Here is a 17,919-nt window from a genome sequence, read left to right on the forward strand (position 1 = left end):
GACTGAAGCCCTGTGGTTCTTGCTCAGTTTCAGTTGTCCAGTCGCTTTTATGGCTGAGGTGGGGATTGATGAGTTGAAGCCTCGGAGCTACCGTGAGTTGTGCAAGGCGTATTCTAGAATCGTTGAGGAAGCGGTGGGGTATGTTTGGAACTCTGAGGGTTTTCGGTGTAGCCACCTCTCACGCCTACAAGAAAGTCGGCAACAAGGTGTTGGGCTATCGGTTTTTAGCTTGCGACATGGGCAATTGAAGCATACAAAAGCTTGTTAGATGAAGCAGTTTGCTCTTTCTGCAGCCTAGAGGATATGGCTCTATTGAGGGACTCAAGCGAGACGTGCAGAGTGATTCCTGGAGATTGCCATTGACGATTCTTTAGCCAAGATTTTCTTAAGTACGAGAGGCCACATATATGAACTAAAACTAGTTCTGTTGAGAAAGCAAAGAGGTAGACTTGGTGTATTTTCAACGATCCACTAGACGAACCGCTATGCTCTGCCTACGTTGTCACGAAGCATGCTTCTTTATCATCTCCAGGATCGCTTCATTGACCCCCTCAAAATTCGTTGCATTCAGGTAATGCGCACCTCCTTCCACAATTCTCAGCTTCTTGTCTTTGCTCGCCGTAAACGACTCGATATGTTCGTGTTGCACCTGGCATTCATACGATGCATCTTCCGTCCCCTGAGGCCAGTATATAGGACAAGTAACATCACTTAAACGCAATGTCAGCGAGTCGCGCGGCATTAAGCACAGCACAGCCATCCTCGCCTTCCTCCTCCCCTTCCTCCCCAGCATACGTCTCTTTCAGCACCTTCGTCCAGAAGCCCGTCGACTCATCTGTCGCATGCGACCCAAAACCGAAACTAGCAATTATCCCACACCACTGGCACTCGACCACTTCGTGCAAACGGACTGAGCAGCAGAACAGGATCACAGCACCCCTTCTCCCTCGATTCGGGAGTCTCGGTATCCATGCTCGTTCCTAATGGTAGGAGACCGAGAATACGTTCAGGTGCGAGGAGAGCATACGCACAACCAACCATCCGCTCTGACTCGTGCCTAGAACGAACGCCTTCTCGACATTCAGGGCGGTCATGACTTCCAGGGCCACGATTGCAGAGTCCCAGTAGGTAAAGTGACTGGCTTTAGTAGGAAAGGTAGTTGATCCGTGGCCGAGGGGTTCAATGGCCAGGATGTCCATGGCATGGTGAGGTTGGTGCCGTTAAATTGCGCGTCGAAGAGTGCGGTGGTCATGCACATTGAGCTTATGCAGGCCAATGTGGGTTTCGATGGGTCGACGGCATTGTTGGTGAGGCGGTAGCCGACCTGGAGGTTGCCGAGGTGATTGTGATGGGCATTGTGGGGCATGGAATTGTTGCATACAATCTGTTCGGTGTCGTTGACATAAGAGGGATAAGAGTAAACTGGCTTTCTGAAGTCACGTCCGTGGAATCAGGCGGTCACCCAAGACGTTTGAGCCGTGTGGATCTCGCATACCGGTAGCCGAAAAACGGGCATCCTGGTAACGGGGCGTATCCGTTGGTACTCATTCGACAGCCGGTGACATTGTCGTCAGTCAGGTGTCCTCACAATACGGATGCATGGAGGCTGCTACAACATACAAGTCTTCGTGCGAGTGAGATGTTCGTTGTTTGGTACCAAGGATGATGCAGCGTTGGAGAGCTGACCAACCAGACTCATCCTGGTGGGGCAAGCGGGAGCTCGGATGAGCGCCACGTTCAGACCTCGCCGACGTAGGAAAACAACGTTGCGAGTTCAACGCTCATCTCTCAAATGAAGGTACCTCCCTGAAAGCAACACTACATTTATCACTCTCTCAGCTCATGAGATTTCATTCAGCGCCGCCATCAATGTGGATTCGCATGCTCGGGCTATATACCATTGTAAGATGTGGAGTTAGCCTCCATAGAGCTTCAGCGGAAAGCTCACACGTGCTCCTACCATTGGCTCGGTATGCCTTGTTATCAGCAACCACCAACCACCCCAGTGCTGGATTCCCGTATCGCGGTACCGGCTCTCCGCCAACGCGTACTTCTGCAGCTCAAGACGGCTAAGAGCTTTGAAGAACTTGCTTGAACTAGACAAGAATCGTTCAAGCCTTACGTCCATGACGTTGCCGGCGTAGAAGCCTCAATAAGCATTCATCCTTCACCCCGGTGCGTGGGATGAATGCTTGGCCCTCATGCATTGGGTTCCTGCAGCATGCTGCCACCTCGTGCGGTTGACAACACGCTATCCTGATCCAGACCCTCGGATGATCAGCATAGTTCTAGTATAAGATGTAGGTCTCTCGCGCCTGCAGCCGGGCGGGCGTGCATGCATTTTCTTCTCTGGGTAATAAGTTGAATCATCACTCGGCGGCAATGAACTCCCTCTTAACCCTCGCTTTGGCAGCTGCTGCTGTTGCTGCTCCCACCAGCAGGTCTTACCCCACTAGCAACACCAGCCACCCTGGTCACACCAGCAAGAATGACAGCTACCTTGTCTCGTTGGGCCCTCGTCCCTACTATATCATCAACAACATGACCGACGGGCCATTGAAGCAGAAGCTCCAATCATGCGAGAACAAGCCGGTCACCATTAATCAATTCTCAATCGGTCACCGTGGGGGCGGTACTCTTCAGTTCCCTGAGGAGACCCAGCAATCCGAAGACGCAGGTGCTCGTATGGGTGCTGGTGTCCTGGAGTGTGATGTTTCGTTCGCTAGTGACCGTGGGCTTGTCTGCCGTCACTCGCTTTGCGACCTACACACGACCACCGACATCCTGCTTCGCCCTGAGTTGGCAAAGAAGTGTACCATTCCGTTCACCCCAGCAAACGCGACATCACCCGCCAATGCTCTTTGCTGTACCTCAGATATCACCACCGCCGAGTACAGCAGCCTTTGCGGCAAGCAGGACGGCTTCAATGCCTCTGCTCGCACACCTCAGGACTACCAGTATGGCACTCCTACCTGGCGTACAGAACTTTACGACACCTGTGGCAAGGTTTTGACTTTGAATGAATACATCGATCTTGTCAATGAGTATCCCGGCTATCGCAACTTCACCCCCGAGCTGAAGACCCCGCCCGCCCAGGTCCCCATGCCTTTCAAGGGCTACACACAGCAGCAGTACGCTCAGGACATGGTCGATGCTTTCCGCAACAAGTCCATCGACTACAGCCGCATCTGGCCACAATCATTCACATACGACGACATCATCTTCTGGCTCAAGTACGACCACGAATTCGGTAAGCAAGCCATCTACCTTGTCGAGTACGACACACCCGAGGACATCGCAGCCGGCATCTCCAACCTCACTATCGCCAAAGCTGCAGGCGTGAACATCATCGGTCCCGCTCTTCCCATGCTCCTCACCGTCGGTGGACCTCAGAACAAGACCATAGTGCCGTCTGCGTATGCCAATGCAGTAAAGGCTGCTGGTCTCGATATCATTGCGTGGACGTACGAGCGCTCTGGGCCTCTGGCGACAGTGAAGAGCCGTGGCGAGTACTACTTTGAGTCTATTGCGAATATCACGTACTATGATGGGCAGTACTATGAGGTGCTGGATGTGCTGGTTAATCAGATTGGGATTAAGGGGTTGTTTAGTGATTGGTCGGCAACGGTTACATATTTTGCTAATTGCTTTGGGTTGAAGGGGCCGGTTGGAGGTAGCTACAAATAGGCTGAGCGTTGCTGATGAACGACTAGAGATTTATGATATATACGATGTTAACCCACAATACAGGCGTTCCACCCGCAGCTCTTCCAAATTGCATTGATAGCTCTGAAGTCTCTCAGCCAGGCCGTTTACGTTGGAATCTGGGATAGGGCATCCTATGATAAAGCCTCCTGGGTCCTGCTGTATCTGTCGGGCGAATATAATCACGCCATGCTACGACTTCGTGTGGCTCGAACTCCGTCAAGACCTTTACTGTCGTGGTCCCTACTGCCATACGTGCCAGTTCGCCAAGCTTGGTGGTCCACAGCGAGGATGCTTCGCCGGACAAAACAATGGGCCGGACGTTGCGTATAGAGCTAAACGGTCTATTCAAGGTCGACGACATCACATCATGAATCCTCCAGTCTTTTCGTAATGCCTCTTCGACGAAGTCATTGAGGAATATGTTCAGCCGTTCTATGTACGCTCCGTGCCAATCTCCTGTCCCTGGATCAGCCCGTGTTGCATCTGACGCCACTATTCCCTCTGATACTAACCTCAAGAAAGTCTCCTCCGCACTCTCTACAGAACTCCATGTATACAGTTGAACACATGCCCAGTTCAGGTTCGACTTCCTTGAGCCACGCGTAGAGGAAGTCCGTTTCGTACCCTAGGACCATGACCAAGTCCAAGGAATATTTGGTCAGCTCGACAGCACCAGAGGGGCTGTATCGTGATGCAATGACGGTAGTGGGTGTGAAGGTAGGACCGAACAGGCTCTCAAGGGAATCTAATGTATCGGCGCGCACGCAAGCGATAGAAATGACAAGGAGCAACGATCGTAGGAAATTTATGTTTGATTGTTGCCACCGTAGGCTGCAGGTCGGGCGAAAGAGTTGTAGAGCAATGTTAGGCACAAGATGAAGCGCCCCTGCGCCGTAGAAGGGCATGTGCAGAGCTTAGAAGTTGAAATGCGCAACGTTTATTCGCACTTAGATTCCGAAAGTGCGTGTCTTGGATTTGGTGCAAGATGGCACCTCGCCAGTTGTACATCACCCGCTGAGTTGTTCCTGCCCCGCTTGCATAGTCTCGACGCAGCCTTACTGTGGAAGGGTTGAGATGGTTGAGTTGTGGTTGATCTGAAGAGCTATATCTGGAATCGATCAAGACTATATAGTAGAAGGGAATAGCAGTGAAAGGGTGGGGAAGCAAACCAAACTGACCGAATGAGCTGGACAATTAGAGAAGCGTACCGCTGGCAAACACTTACAAATAACTTTGTGCTTACAATAACACTGAGACGACAACGCGAGCTTCCAGCGCTCAAGAACCCACTACCATACCATTTTCGACACATCATCCGGTGCTACCTTCCTAGGCTTTCATCTACTCGAACATCCTGACAACATTACTGTTCATCGTAGCCTGATCGCACTCAGCCTTGTACCCCAGTGCGTTCGGGGCATCGTTGCACGAGAACAAGTGCGCTGTTTCGAAAGAGCTTTACGCAAACGTCGCAACGGGCGATCCGTGAAAGTCACCTTTGTATCTCACCATGGCCGACATGGGACCATACAGGCTACTTGACGCCTCGAAGAACGAGATTAGAGTGCTACACCTAAAGCCAGGGAATTCCGGCGACGATATGAGCGTCCGCCTGGAGGTTGTCAGTCTGTATGATCACTCATCTTACGAAGCATTATCATACGTCTGGGGCACGACACTGTCACCGAAACCAACCTTGGTAAATGGCTTCTACCAACTTCAGGTAACTATCAATCAGCAGGACATCACCGAACGTAGTCTCCAGGTCCCGCTCCTGGACGATATCTATACATCCGCTATCTATGTTCTCATATAACTGGGGCTTAGTGTTAGGGGACAATTCGATACCCTCTTCCTGTGCCTACGCCCTGATGATCTTCCTAAACGTTATTCACTCACCCAAAAAGATTTTGTAACACTCGTACAGGAAGTCTCCCTGTTGAAGGACCTAGCATGGCTTTCTCGGACGTGGACTGTTCAGGAGCTCATTTTGTCAGAAAATAATCAGAAAGTGTACACCGGATATAGGTGTGTCCCATGGTCAGTCCTGTTCGGAGGCATCGAGCGGCTTCTTCAATCAACAGACTACGCCAAGGCTATGATCACTGCTACCGAGGAAGTCAGAACTATCTTGATCCGTTGGATCATAGAAGGCGAAAGGTTACGGGAATCTCATAAATTTTGAAATCCGAAGAAGCAACCATTGTACACCCGGCTTCGAGAAACAGAAAGTTCGTTAGCCACCGACCCACGTGACAAATTTTACGGTCTCTTGGGCATTTCCAGTGTCAGGAAAAGTACCATTGTACCGGACTATACTTCGTCTCTTCAGAAGGTGAATGTACAAACTGTAACAGCTATGCTGCGAGATAACGATGTGAGGTTCTATTGGTCCAGACGGTTACATTGCGAGGACTTTGGCTCAGATATCACCTGTGATTGGCCTACATGGGCCGTTGACCTGACACTCGAGTCAAGGCAAGTCGCTAAGGTTGTATTGGGAGGACAAGACTGGAACTGCCAGCCCGGGCTCATGCTGAAACTCTTGGAAAACCTTTTCCGCGTGACCGTTCACAAACGTTCTTTACATCAACATGTGTGGCAAAGGTACCGAATGATGACAGGGTTCTGTTTGCGACTGGTCGCATCTTTGGTCGCGTCTCTTGGGCATCGACTCCTGGGTCACTCTGCGATTGCGAGGCAGTACGCTGGCTACACGAGGTGTATCACTCTTCTGCGGAATATAGAGGCTATACGCCTTCCAGCTTTTTGGAGGCTGTGGGAGATCGTGATCCAGGAGTTCAAAGGCATCCCGGAAACGTTTCGCGATCAACGGTTGCCGGCATTCGAGAAATATCTGCAGTGCCCCAGCCCGTTGACTGAGCAATGTCTTACTGAATGCGAGGAAGACCTGTTGTTGGTGGCTGAAGACATCAGTTCCCGAACGATATTTGCAACAGAGCCGGGGCATCTCGGAAGATCATACCATCTGGCGCCGGACCGCAGTCTACCTGGCGATCTGTTCGTTGGACTTTTTGGTGTCGACTTCCCTTCCTACTACGTCCGCTTGGAAACAGCTAGTACCGAATGATCAGCGTCACGCATGCACGTTGTTAATCACGTGTGGGGCGCGATACCAGAGTGCGAAAAGCGTCTGCCCAAAGAGGACTGGCCGATTCTAGAGAAACTGGGACTGCGGGTATTTGAGATTGTGTAGTTCAGCAATCACATCCGGTTTCGTAGCCCTTAGAGCACTGCAATCAAGCTAGCTTCGGCCGCACTACGCCATCTCCCTCCCTCTGCCTTAAGATCCAATCCCCAATCACATCAAAATCTCCCATAACCCCATAATGATCACTGACCCACTCTTCCTCACCTGCCTCTCTGGCCTCTCCACGTTTCTCCTCCGCAACCTTGACACCCGTCCCGATCCTCTCAAACGAGTTTACCCTTACATCCCCACAAAAGAGTATCTTATCCATACGACTACATCCAAACTTCTCTCTCATCGCAGCAGGAACCTGGTAGCCCCACGTATATCCCTCGTCACTATCTTCTTTACCGCCAAGGAAGAGATACGCGTCTTCGAGTCCATTGTCGGTGTGCAGTTTCCAGTCAAATGGCTCAATGGCGTTCAGATCGCCGGCCAGGAGCGCACACGCTACTTCTGGCGCGTGGAGGTATGCTGCGACGGTGGAGAGCTGGTGTGGTCGGACTGGTGGAGAAGCGATGAGGGATTCGAGATGTACGTTGCAGAGGCGCAGGACTTTTGATGTCTCTGTATTCGACGAAGACAGGTTGGAAGAGGGTACAAGTGCGATGTCGACAAACAGCCCATCACGGTCAAACTTGCTAAGGAATGGGACGCGGAAGACTGATGCAACACTTAGGCGAGCATCGATGAGCGTCGTTGTGCCGTAGTGTGGTGACAGCCAGGACGATCGGTCTTTGTCTGTGATGTTGAAGCGAGTTTGTATCCATCGTGAGGACGTGATGAGGTCAAGATCTGACGGCGTCATTTCTTGTAAGAAGACAACGATTGCGGTGTCTGGTGGCGTTGAGGTGACGAGAGTCTCGAGATATTGCAGAGCGGCGCTCATACGTTCATCACCGAAGGGGACGAGCATGTCAATATTCCATGATATTAGGCGGATGGCCTCAGGGTTGAGGCGAGGTTTCGACGCTGTTGGTGAGGTCTGCAAAAAGGATGCTGGTGTCCATTCGCGATCTTGCGCAAAGAAGAAGTGCTCTTGTTGCCTTGGATTGTAGAACTCATCTTCGCGCTTTTGAGCGGGTCCGGACTTCAGTGCAGCCGCGAGGACCTCCATGATTGGGAGTTGTTTTGAGGTCGACATATTGCGAGTTGATCGTATGAATGCAGACCCAGATATTGATGGCAGTAATGCGCAAAAAGAAATGAGCGAGGTAAAACGAGATCTTGACAGAGAAGAACGTCTGAATAGCAATCTCAAGATGCACCGTGACATGTTACCTGCGGACAGCTGCGGATGCGGGGTGTCGCGGGCTTACAGCCGAGGAATGGCTGACCTGACCTTCAAAGGACATTACATTGCATATGTATATCCAAATCTACAGCGTCGGATTCAGACTAGATTGGTACTCCCATGATGATTACCGAAGGGTGAAAGAATCGTCCAGACAGCTTTGACTTTTGGGGTGAAGGCTGCTGCACGTGATGGCGCACTAGCGCGGTGGATCCCTGCCAACAATTCGCGAACCGTGTTGTGACAGTCGCGACTCGAGGAAGCTACGACATCGAATGCATTTACGACGATAACGCCCACCTTCACTACGGCCATCCTCTTCGTCCGCTCCGCCGCCGCTCTTTTATCGCAAACCTCCGCATCGGTCTTTCCTCACAAACATCCACAATGGGCTCACGACTCCACAATGCGCCCATTGTTATTGACAATGGCAGTGGCACAATAAGAGCTGGATTTGCAGGCGAAGATGTGCCAAAATGCTTCTTTCCTTCATATGTTGGGCGGCCGAAGCATGTACGGACAATGGCAGGAGCATTGGAGGGTGATGTGTTCATTGGGCCACAAGCACAGTCACATAAGGGGCTGTTCAAGATCAACTATCCACTGGAGCACGGCATTGTTACAGACTGGGACGACATGGAGCGGATATGGCAGTATGTCTACAACGAGGGGTTGAAGACGGTCAGCGAAGATGTAAGTGATCTCTATACAAGGACAGCTCAGGAGAGCATATGGCGGATTATTGAGCTAACTATCGGTCGTTCTAGCATCCAGTACTTCTTACAGAACCACCGCTGAATCCTCGGGAAAACCGCGATGTTGCCGCCCAGATCCTCTTCGAGACGTTCAATGTCCCCGCGTTATACAGCTCTGTCCAGGCTGTCCTCTCACTTTACGCTTCAGGAAAAACAACGGGATTAGTTCTGGATTCTGGTGACGGTGTGTCGCATGCAGTACCAGTTTTCCAAGGATTCGCCATACCCAACAGTATCAGGAGGATAGACGTAGCTGGAAGGGATGTAACGGAGCAGCTACAACTGCAGCTACGGAAGGGAGGGCATATTTTCCACACAAGCGCAGAGAAAGAGACAGTCAAGGCCATCAAGGAGGCAACAGGTTATGTGGCGCTCGACATTGCTAAGGAAGAGAAAGAGTGGTCCGGCAGCAGGTCAGAAGGAAAGAGCATCGACTACACGCTGCCTGACGGACAGAAGCTGAAGGTGAGCTAAAGATGCTGTATCACGGTTGATCGCAGGCTGACCGATTCTAGATTGGCGCAGAACGCTTTCGCGCACCCGAGATCCTCTTCAACCCCGAGCTCATTGGCCTCGAGTACCCTGGTGTGCACCAGATCGTTGTCGAGGCGATCCAGAGGACAGACATGGACTTGCGGAAGTCGCTATATGGCAACATTGTGCTCTCAGGTGGTTCCACATTGACAAAGGGATTCGGCAACAGGTTACTCCACGAAGTGCAAAGACTGGCGGTGAAGGACATGCGGATCAAGATTCTCGCGCCGCCAGAGCGTATTTACACCACGTGGACTGGCGGCAGCATCCTCGCCGGTCTGAGTACCTTCAAGAAGGTTGGTTCCTGACTCCCAAGGAAGAGGTACAAGCTTAGACTGACACGTGTTGCAGATGTGGGTTGAGAAGGACGAGTGGCAGGAGAACCCAGACATCATCCACTCCAAATTCGCTTAGACGATGCGTTATGACCTCGGTCGCAGACAAATCGTCGTTTTGCGCGTCTGCGCTTCCCACAGCGTCTACCCGCCTCCGCAAAAGGCTCAACCACGGTTCGAGAAAGCTGCATGACGCTTGTGCTCCGGAGTGTTAGTCATGGAAATCGCGGCTGCACAACCGACGTCCAAGGAACATCACAGGACCCTGCACGCCTGGCATCGCCCGGATCAACGTGTCAGCCGGTTCGTGGCGGGAGTGCTACCGTAGTGTGTTTCCCCGCGTTACTCAGCGAGTTTCCAATTTGGGCGTGTTTCTGTTACTTAACCCTGACATGGGCATCGCATGGGTTTGAGGGGTTTGCGAAGAAGTGATGCATCATACATGGCGTTTGTGTGAGCGCAAAAGGATACCCATATGATTTTGAAATGAAGTCAATACAAGAATATAGCATGGCCAAGCTCGCAATGGCAGGTGCTGCAAACCTAAAGTGTACCGAGCTGCAACACGTATTGCTAGTCGACCAGATCGCAAACGCCAAGTATCGTGAACTCCTTGTCTGCTATGGTGTGACTTGTTTAGCCATGTGCGACTGCAATTGCACAAAATTGCGCAATGACTGCATGCAGCGTCGACGATCTGGTCGAGGCGCCTCATTCACGGTTCACAAAGGGGATGAGCACACCGCTGAGTCGCTGACGACGAGAGTGCGTGTTATCCTTGTCTCGTGGCCGGTACCTGAGCGCAAACTACGCCTCATGCTGTCTGGACTGCCGAGACTCACGATGTTCAGCGTCATGTGCAGCGCTTTATCCGGGGAGGGCTGCGACAGAGCTGAAAGAAAATTGCGCATTGTGACAACAGCAGCGAGGCTGTCGTCAGGGGGACACCGTGAAAACATCGTGAATCACGATCGGGAGCTTCAGATTTTGCGCTGCGGCCCCCCTCCGGACAGGCACCACGATGCAATGACGGCGGCTGCGCGGGAAGGAAAACTCTGCCGCCTCCACACTTCGCGACGGGCGCTGCTTCATCACGCACGGCTTCCAAGTCATGGCGTCTTCGTCTCGTTCCTGGTCTGTTAGAAGCCTGCTGCGGTGTTGGGAGTTTTCCATTACCCCCGTGAAATATTCTCATTGGCTGAATTGATGTCAGGTGCACCTCAAACATGGCGCGCCCGAGCTATTACGCTATCGAATGCAGAGCCAAGGTGGCTCCGACGCCTTTCGCTGAGGACCGATGGCGACCGTGCTGCTTTGTTTGCGTGTGCGTGGCCCGCATGATCGAGACACTGCCGTTAACTGCAAAGTGCTGGTTTATTTCCCAGCATGCTGGTGCTCGTGCAATACAATTGCGTTTGGATTCGTGGGTCAGAGATTTTTGATGGCCCCTTGCGTGAGCACCTGAGCTGCCACATTTTGCTGCACTCATATAAGAGAGCCACCCCAATGCCTGAGCTGCCCATCACTTGACGATACATCAAAGTACTGCACATCAGCCTTACCCAGACTCAATCAAGAAAGAGCTATATAGTCGCCACTCGACTTTACCATCCCATCACATTAACTCAAATTCACCACTTCAACGGGCCGAACATCAACAACCAAAATGGTCAACTTCCACATCACTGAGCCTCACCCCTCTGCCAAGTCCTACCTCTACTCTGGCCGTGGAGGTGCTGGCAACGTAACCCGCGTCAAGACCTCTGAAATCACCGACGGCCGCACGGCAACAGGCCCAGCATCCCGCGTCAAGCTCACTCCTCCTCCTTCGACCGGCTATTTCGCCTCCGGCCGTGGCGGCGCCGGCAACATGCGCACCCACAAGGAGCGCGCCATGTTCAGCTTCGATGAGGAACTGGAGCAGCAAGAGCGTATGCGATCCCAGCAAGCCCCCGTCTACCACATCGGCCGCGGCGGCGCCGGAAACCTCGTCGATGAGATGAAGCCCAGGAGCCAGCGCCAGGACTCTGCATCATCGAGCAGCTCTGTTGAGAGCGAGAAGGATGGTGTCCGCAGGAGTCTGGAGAGGTGGAGCAGCCGTCTGTCCCGCAAGGTGTCCAACTACTAGACTCCTCGCTCCTTCTTCCCTTCACTAATTCCTATTACGGCATGTCGACATATGGTTGAGGGCTGGTCCTGATTCCCTCCTGCTACTCACGACATCGCCCTTCATCATCATCTTCAAACATCCAGCATGGCGTTTCCGGATCATTATACCATTACCATTACCACCAAAAGTTCATCATCATTTTCACAACCAACGAGTCGAGCTGGGTCTTACAGTAAAAGTTCTGATACCTGATGCGATCTTCTCGGAAGAGGGCTACAAATCTATTGCTTTTTTTTTTACAACCAGCGGCGAAGGATATACCCCAGTGCCGGCGAGGGCTAAGGACAGAGAGTCCATCTGTAGGGTTGGAAGACCACAAACAATATCAACAATGAACTCATTGAAACACTTCAAATTGCTATTCGCTGCTTTGATTGCAATAGTGAGCCTAGAGAATGTCGTCATACCAACTCCATACCAACTTGTCACCCCAACAGCACCCCTGCCCCTGAATCAGATCGTAAACCTTGGGAATTACCCCATACTCCGTTAAGCAGTGTTGTTCCCCGACGGACTTGGCACTCATCGCTAACAGCCTTCTCCGGATTACATTGACCGGATCTGCGTTGCTTGGCTGGGGATTTGGCTCCCCTAACCCCCTCCCTGCAGCTTTAGCGCGCTCGGCGGCCTCCGAGCGCCTGCGAGGGTTTGGCGCTTGGGGACAGCCGCGAGGGGAAGGCGACTCCGGGTTTGTGTAAAGTGCACGGGCGTAAAGGTGAAGATCTTTGGGTACAAGAAAGAGGCTACAGCTCTTGGATGAAGGGCTACAAGCCACAAGTGTGTGCGTAGATGGTCTGTGAGAGGTGAGGTTCCTTGTGAGAGAGGTCTGTGAGGTATGTGAGAGCGTTATGGGCGTGTAGCGGTGTGTTGTGCGGCTGAGTTACGAGGTCCCTCTTTGCTTGCCAGCGTATCACTCGGAAACTGGTCCCTTTCAGCGATTCGAGAGCAGCGTGGATCTTGAATTCAAAAGCATGATGGGTCTTAGATTCGAACCATTGTGGGGTGTTGGTGTTCACATGCACCAGTCCTAAAGCGGTGTGGTGGGAAAAGTCTATCATCACTCCCAAACGTCAATTCAGACTTCTCGCCTCACTTAACATCTTCAAAGGTGTGTATTCGCCGCCACGATGTCGTGTCTGCAGTGATTCGATCGAATAGTTTGCTCTTTGGGTGATTCCATGATATCAATAGGTGCTCTCATCTTTGGGTAAGATTGCTGCATCCCTCTGCGCTACCCGCTTTCTTTTTTACATTGCTGAGTGCGCTGCTCTAATTATCGTCTTCTTTATTTTCCACGTTGACTCGATCTCCCCCATCCCAGTCACTTGTTGCTTTGTTCTTAGTGTTCCAGTCGCTCTCTTCTCAAATGCAAAAGAGCCTGGTTTTGGTCATGGACACGTCTACTTCAAAATGGCAGCGACGCACCGAACAACGATAATTTCGAGTATTCTCCTCAGAATTCTCACCGCTCTGGTCGCCGTACGGAGATGACTGCAGTTACTTGAACTCAGGATCACTAGCTTCGTGCTCGTGCATAGGCTGTCAGCTCATGCTTGCAATCTCACTGCGCTCATGCGAAAGAATCAAGCGTTCGATGCACAGATTCTGTAGGAACGTGCTCTGTGCGCTCTGTTGCACCTCTTCAGGTTGTCTTTTGCGCCGCCTGCATGCATTACCCTCAACCTCGCTGGATAAGCTCTTGATTTGTTTTTCAAGAGAGTAGGTTCTTGGGGGGCTATTAAATCGTTGTCTTTCAGTGATTTTCATTACCAAGTAACATGCTAAATCCGCCGGGTTTGTGGTTCCGAACCTGGCTGGCATAGAGCACCTCTCTTCTGTTGAAGCGGCCTCCACGTGGACGCTTCCGGAAGTTAGGTATCAACACAGTCAACCAGAACACTCCCTCTAGGGCCCGCTTGCGGGCACGATACGATATGAGGCGCTCAGCGGGTACGAACGAGAACTAAACCCCAAGTTATCCTTTTTGCATCTTTTTGCGTCTTTCTGTATACAGGGTCTCTGCAATCTTAATGTTCGTCTTCTGCTATGTCCTCAACCTTTAACGGGTTGCAACCTCCACGTGGCATCTCTGTCCTGCTTTTATTCAAGACCTTGCAGCGTCCTTATGTGCAACAATCCGCGTTGGCCCTTCCCCGAGTAAGCAATGGTTCAGATGGCGCAATTTAGTGTTACTGATCTCCCATAGTGCTTCTCACATCTCTGTTGACTATGGCGCCGCGTTCGCCGGTATCCTTCGCTACCGTACATTCGCGCTTTGACAACGACATTGTTCAGTCAATCGAGCAGGACGACGACTGGGGAGCGGATGCTATGCTTCGGGCTTTCGATGCCGCGATGATGGAACATTAGCGTGGTGATGTAGTCTTCAACGACGGTGATCAGGAATTCTTTGAGCAGGGTGTGCAGAAGTTCGACGTTGGGATGGAGATCTTCTACAAGGAAGATTATGACAAGATAGTAATGTAATCACGGCCAAATCTTCCAGTCTGAATGAGCGTTGCAGGCTCAACAATGGCGCATGAGCGCTACACATAGTACCGAATACAATGTACTGTCCTCTGCGTATTGCAATCCGGCCTGTTAGCCAGCATATAGTCATCGAATCACACTCACGCCGCCATAAACAGTGCACAATGCAGCCTGAAGACCTCCCGCGGTATGCTTGAACATCATGTGTTGGTGAAATAAGACACGAGTCTTGACAACATGTTGAAAGCATAGCCACCGTATCGAGGATTTTATACACAAGCTCCAGTCTCCTCTCAGCTCCTTCGCTACCTCCAAGCTCAAGCATCTATATGTAGACTGGGCTTTTGTGCACATCGAGGCTATCGCATCGCGTGATCAGCCAGTTCTTGCTCTTGAAGAAACATTTTTAGCCACAATGACCACTTCAAAGGTATCAGGAGCCCGTCCATGTCTGCTTGTCAATATCTGAAGTTGCTGTCCCGTTGCGCTTGCACGAATGGCTAACTGCAACTACCCTCAGACATTGACTATATGTAGCTGCGATTTTCAAAGAAATGGCCATACATGGAACACTGGTTGCAAATGCGATGCACCAAGAAACAGCATCGACATTGCCAATTGAACGCCTCCAAGTTTATGCATGGGTATGCACTCCCAATTTCCGTACACATAAGGCTGTCACATCATCAGCCAGAAACCCTTCTGATATATAGTCTTGTAGCCAACAGAACTATTTGTAAGCTAACAAGACTTCACCCACACCTGCTCGAGAATATCCAAAGCAGCTGTCATTGTCGCTCTTGCCCAAATGAGGAATTGCGACTACCTCCAGACATTGATCTCGTTGCTACTCTTCTCAGGGAAGCAGGCGTGTATGCAATACTTGATGCAGTCGCAATACGCTAATACGCAGCATCATGATTGCCAAATACAGATGGTTTTCCCTATAGGGTTCATCTCAACCACGGTTCAGTTCATCGTTCACATCATCACCACCGAAATCAGCGATTGCAACAGAGCGGGCCCCTTTTTGACCAAGAATTAGGGGTATGTTGCACCTATCGCAGCCCGTTGCGAGTTTATCGTGACACTACGATACAAGCTGTACCAGACCGTCTCCACGGTTGCGCAGTGCGACGCTGCGCGATATGTTATGTCAAACAGGGGTTGACAGGGCACACAGCTTCGAAGCCCCTCGCGAGAACCGTGGAATCATATAGCGTTCACCTTCAGCAGTTGCGCGCGACGCGCACGCGCGGGCAATTTCAACATCGGTCTCTTCACATCAATAAACATCGCCTTGACAAACAGTGCGCAATAACAGCATCCTCACCAAATCACACGATCTCGCAAAGTTCAGCCACTGAAGAACGCCAATTGCATTCTCACGATGGGCTGGATAACCCGCTACGGAAAATGGCAAGACGACTTCGCTCCGCCCGCCCCGAGACCCATCCGCTTCAAGCACATCGTCGCCGGCCTCATCTTCCTCGCCCTCTTGGGCGCATGCATAGCCTTCTTCTCGCTCACAGTCATCTTCGTGCCGAAGCCCCAGCTCACTGAGTACATGCCGAAGGGTGTGTTCTGCGCGACATGCGAGGAGATCTGGTACCATAACCGCAATTTGTTCGATCGAGAGGATATGCTGTGCTATGGGCCGCCTACGCATGTGAGTGAAAATGGAGGTTGGGATGAGACATAAACTGCGCTGACAAGTTGCAGGACCGTATGACTAGGATAAAAGAGGAGGTCATGTTTAGTGAGGAGAAGAGGTGCTGGGCGCTCAAGAAGGGGCATGATGAGTGGATGCGCCCGCTTCAAGTGACTGATGAGGAGACGAAGAAGTGGGAAAGGAGGGCGCAGACGATTGTGCTGAGAGGTGGACACTGGCCTTGAAGGCTGTAGGATGCCTGCGCTGGTTTTGGCTTGCTTAACGGATAGATTGTATAGCGTTCACGGGTACAACATTGTAAGGCCGTTTACATCTCAATAAAGCATTCTGAGAATTATGAGAATCAGTTTTGTGTCAGGAACCGCTCATATATTATCCAAAAACCTACCCTTGTCAGCGTGCTCGAGCTCAAATCGCTCTCTGGCGACAAGATACGTACCGTGTCCGTGCACTCAACGATTTTCGTCACTCAACGATTGCCGAGCCCCCCATCAACCCAACAAAAGATGGGGCTGTAGAGCCACACACAATGGCTATTATCACAAGATTTTGTAGTGGAGTAGTATAGTGATGCTTGCACTCAATTTGGCCTATCTATATTTACTTGGAAGTCTGATGTTGCGGCCTCGTGATGTGGTGAGCAATGGAGGGCTTAGGGGAGCCCAGGTGTCGTCAACACTACCCACAGCATCACTAACACGTTTTTGACACTTGCGCTTCTGTGTGGTTGCTTGTGAGGCCTTACGCTTACCCTTCTGAGACAATTGTATAGCTTCGGCAGTGTTGTGAGCTTGTTGTTGACGCTCTTTCTCAGCTGCCTTTTCTGCCTTCTCAGCCTTCTCCTTCTCCCGCACTGCCTTGGCTGCCTCTCGGACCTCACGCTTCTCCTGAGCAAGTTTCTCCTTGTATAGCTTATTGGCTTGCTTTAGCTTATCTATCTCACTTTTTTGGAGTTGTTGCTGCAGCTTCTCACGCTCACTGACTGCTCGATGATGGCGTGCCTCCTGAATCCTTCTTGGTGACCAGAAAACAGCTCCACCATGGTACTCCTGACGTCGCTGAAGGCAGAGAGGCTTGCTAGGCTTCAAGTGCTTCTTCTTGTGACGGAGCGCCTCTTGCAGCCCCTGATTTTCGTGTGTGAGAAGGTCAACTTGGGATGAAAGATCATCGATTGCCTTGCTAAGCCTTAGTACATCCTTGCTCCTCTGATCTCTGACATTTTCCTTGAAAAGCCGCCTTATTTTCCTTATATTGGAAGCGCTGAGTACTGAGGCTGAGCTTTCTCTTGACTCCCGTTGATCTGGGTTGGTGTTGTTGAACCTATCGAGTATAACAGAGGCATCAGGGGGCCATATACCAGTGGCTTTGAAGGAGCTGAGTATAGTGGTTTCCTTGAACGAGCTCTGCCATGCCTTCCAGAATAAGGGGAAGAAATCTCCCTTCTTGATTGGCGATAGCCCCTGGCTTCTCTCAAGGAAAGCTGTGAGCTCATTGGAGTAGGCCTGTGAAAGAGGCTTGAACAAGCACACATCCAACGGCTGCAATGTATGGGTTGAATGAGGAGGAAATACAGCCAAGAGTATCTTGTTTTGATCACAGTACTCAATAAACTCAGGGGTTACATGAGATCCATGGCCATCAACAATCAACAGGTGGTACTTTCTCCGAGCTGTGCCCTTGGTGTGGCGATCAAACACCTGTTTGAGCCATGCAAGGCTGATATCGTTGTTGGTCCAGCCAGAAGGTGATG

The 17,919-nt window shown here is 51.3% G+C and overlaps 8 protein-coding genes across 8 annotated transcripts; 6 read left to right on the forward strand and 2 right to left on the reverse strand.

Annotated features, from left to right (window-relative positions):
• Window positions 1–375: 375 nt before the first annotated feature.
• Window positions 376–1,366, reverse strand: BU25DRAFT_442367 (uncharacterized protein; the record flags this gene model as incomplete). The annotated part of the gene is made up of 4 exons (XM_033709295.1): window positions 376–799; window positions 880–980; window positions 1,028–1,137; window positions 1,257–1,366. 4 exons carry the CDS (start codon window positions 1,364–1,366, stop codon window positions 503–505), a joined length of 618 nt encoding a protein of 205 aa, XP_033558117.1. The 3' UTR covers window positions 376–502.
• Window positions 1,367–2,541: 1,175 nt separating this feature from the next.
• Window positions 2,542–3,687, forward strand: BU25DRAFT_433947 (PLC-like phosphodiesterase; the record flags this gene model as incomplete). The annotated part of the gene is made up of 1 exon (XM_033708828.1): window positions 2,542–3,687. The coding sequence occupies one exon, from the start codon at window positions 2,542–2,544 to the stop codon at window positions 3,685–3,687; it is 1,146 nt and encodes a 381-aa protein (XP_033558118.1).
• A 1,540-nt stretch (window positions 3,688–5,227) lies between these two features.
• On the forward strand, window positions 5,228–5,524 carry BU25DRAFT_349274 (uncharacterized protein; the record flags this gene model as incomplete). Its single annotated transcript, XM_033703244.1, has 1 exon — window positions 5,228–5,524. One exon carries the CDS (start codon window positions 5,228–5,230, stop codon window positions 5,522–5,524), a length of 297 nt encoding a protein of 98 aa, XP_033558119.1.
• A 459-nt stretch (window positions 5,525–5,983) lies between these two features.
• Window positions 5,984–6,884, forward strand: BU25DRAFT_170526 (uncharacterized protein). The gene has a single exon (XM_033700823.1). The coding sequence runs from the start codon at window positions 6,068–6,070 to the stop codon at window positions 6,797–6,799; it is 732 nt and encodes a 243-aa protein (XP_033558120.1). The 5' UTR covers window positions 5,984–6,067; the 3' UTR covers window positions 6,800–6,884.
• Window positions 6,885–6,968: 84 nt separating this feature from the next.
• On the reverse strand, window positions 6,969–8,036 carry BU25DRAFT_349170 (uncharacterized protein; the record flags this gene model as incomplete). The annotated part of the gene is made up of 2 exons (XM_033703236.1): window positions 6,969–7,484; window positions 7,521–8,036. The coding sequence occupies 2 exons, from the start codon at window positions 8,034–8,036 to the stop codon at window positions 6,969–6,971; spliced, it is 1,032 nt and encodes a 343-aa protein (XP_033558121.1).
• Window positions 8,037–8,311: 275 nt separating this feature from the next.
• Window positions 8,312–10,353, forward strand: BU25DRAFT_400116 (Actin/actin-like protein). The gene is made up of 4 exons (XM_033704956.1): window positions 8,312–8,906; window positions 8,981–9,433; window positions 9,484–9,798; window positions 9,854–10,353. Exons 1-4 carry the CDS (start codon window positions 8,601–8,603, stop codon window positions 9,914–9,916), a joined length of 1,137 nt encoding a protein of 378 aa, XP_033558122.1. The 5' UTR covers window positions 8,312–8,600; the 3' UTR covers window positions 9,917–10,353.
• Window positions 10,354–11,209: 856 nt separating this feature from the next.
• On the forward strand, window positions 11,210–12,093 carry BU25DRAFT_170568 (uncharacterized protein). The gene has a single exon (XM_033700824.1). The coding sequence runs from the start codon at window positions 11,504–11,506 to the stop codon at window positions 11,963–11,965; it is 462 nt and encodes a 153-aa protein (XP_033558123.1). The 5' UTR covers window positions 11,210–11,503; the 3' UTR covers window positions 11,966–12,093.
• A 3,794-nt stretch (window positions 12,094–15,887) lies between these two features.
• Window positions 15,888–16,393, forward strand: BU25DRAFT_461708 (uncharacterized protein; the record flags this gene model as incomplete). Its single annotated transcript, XM_033710465.1, has 2 exons — window positions 15,888–16,166; window positions 16,220–16,393. 2 exons carry the CDS (start codon window positions 15,888–15,890, stop codon window positions 16,391–16,393), a joined length of 453 nt encoding a protein of 150 aa, XP_033558124.1.
• Between the last annotated feature and the right edge of the window lie 1,526 nt (window positions 16,394–17,919).

Source organism: Macroventuria anomochaeta (assembly GCF_010093625.1).
Source record: "Macroventuria anomochaeta strain CBS 525.71 unplaced genomic scaffold BU25scaffold_34, whole genome shotgun sequence".
Taxonomy (NCBI): domain Eukaryota; kingdom Fungi; phylum Ascomycota; class Dothideomycetes; order Pleosporales; family Didymellaceae; genus Macroventuria; species Macroventuria anomochaeta.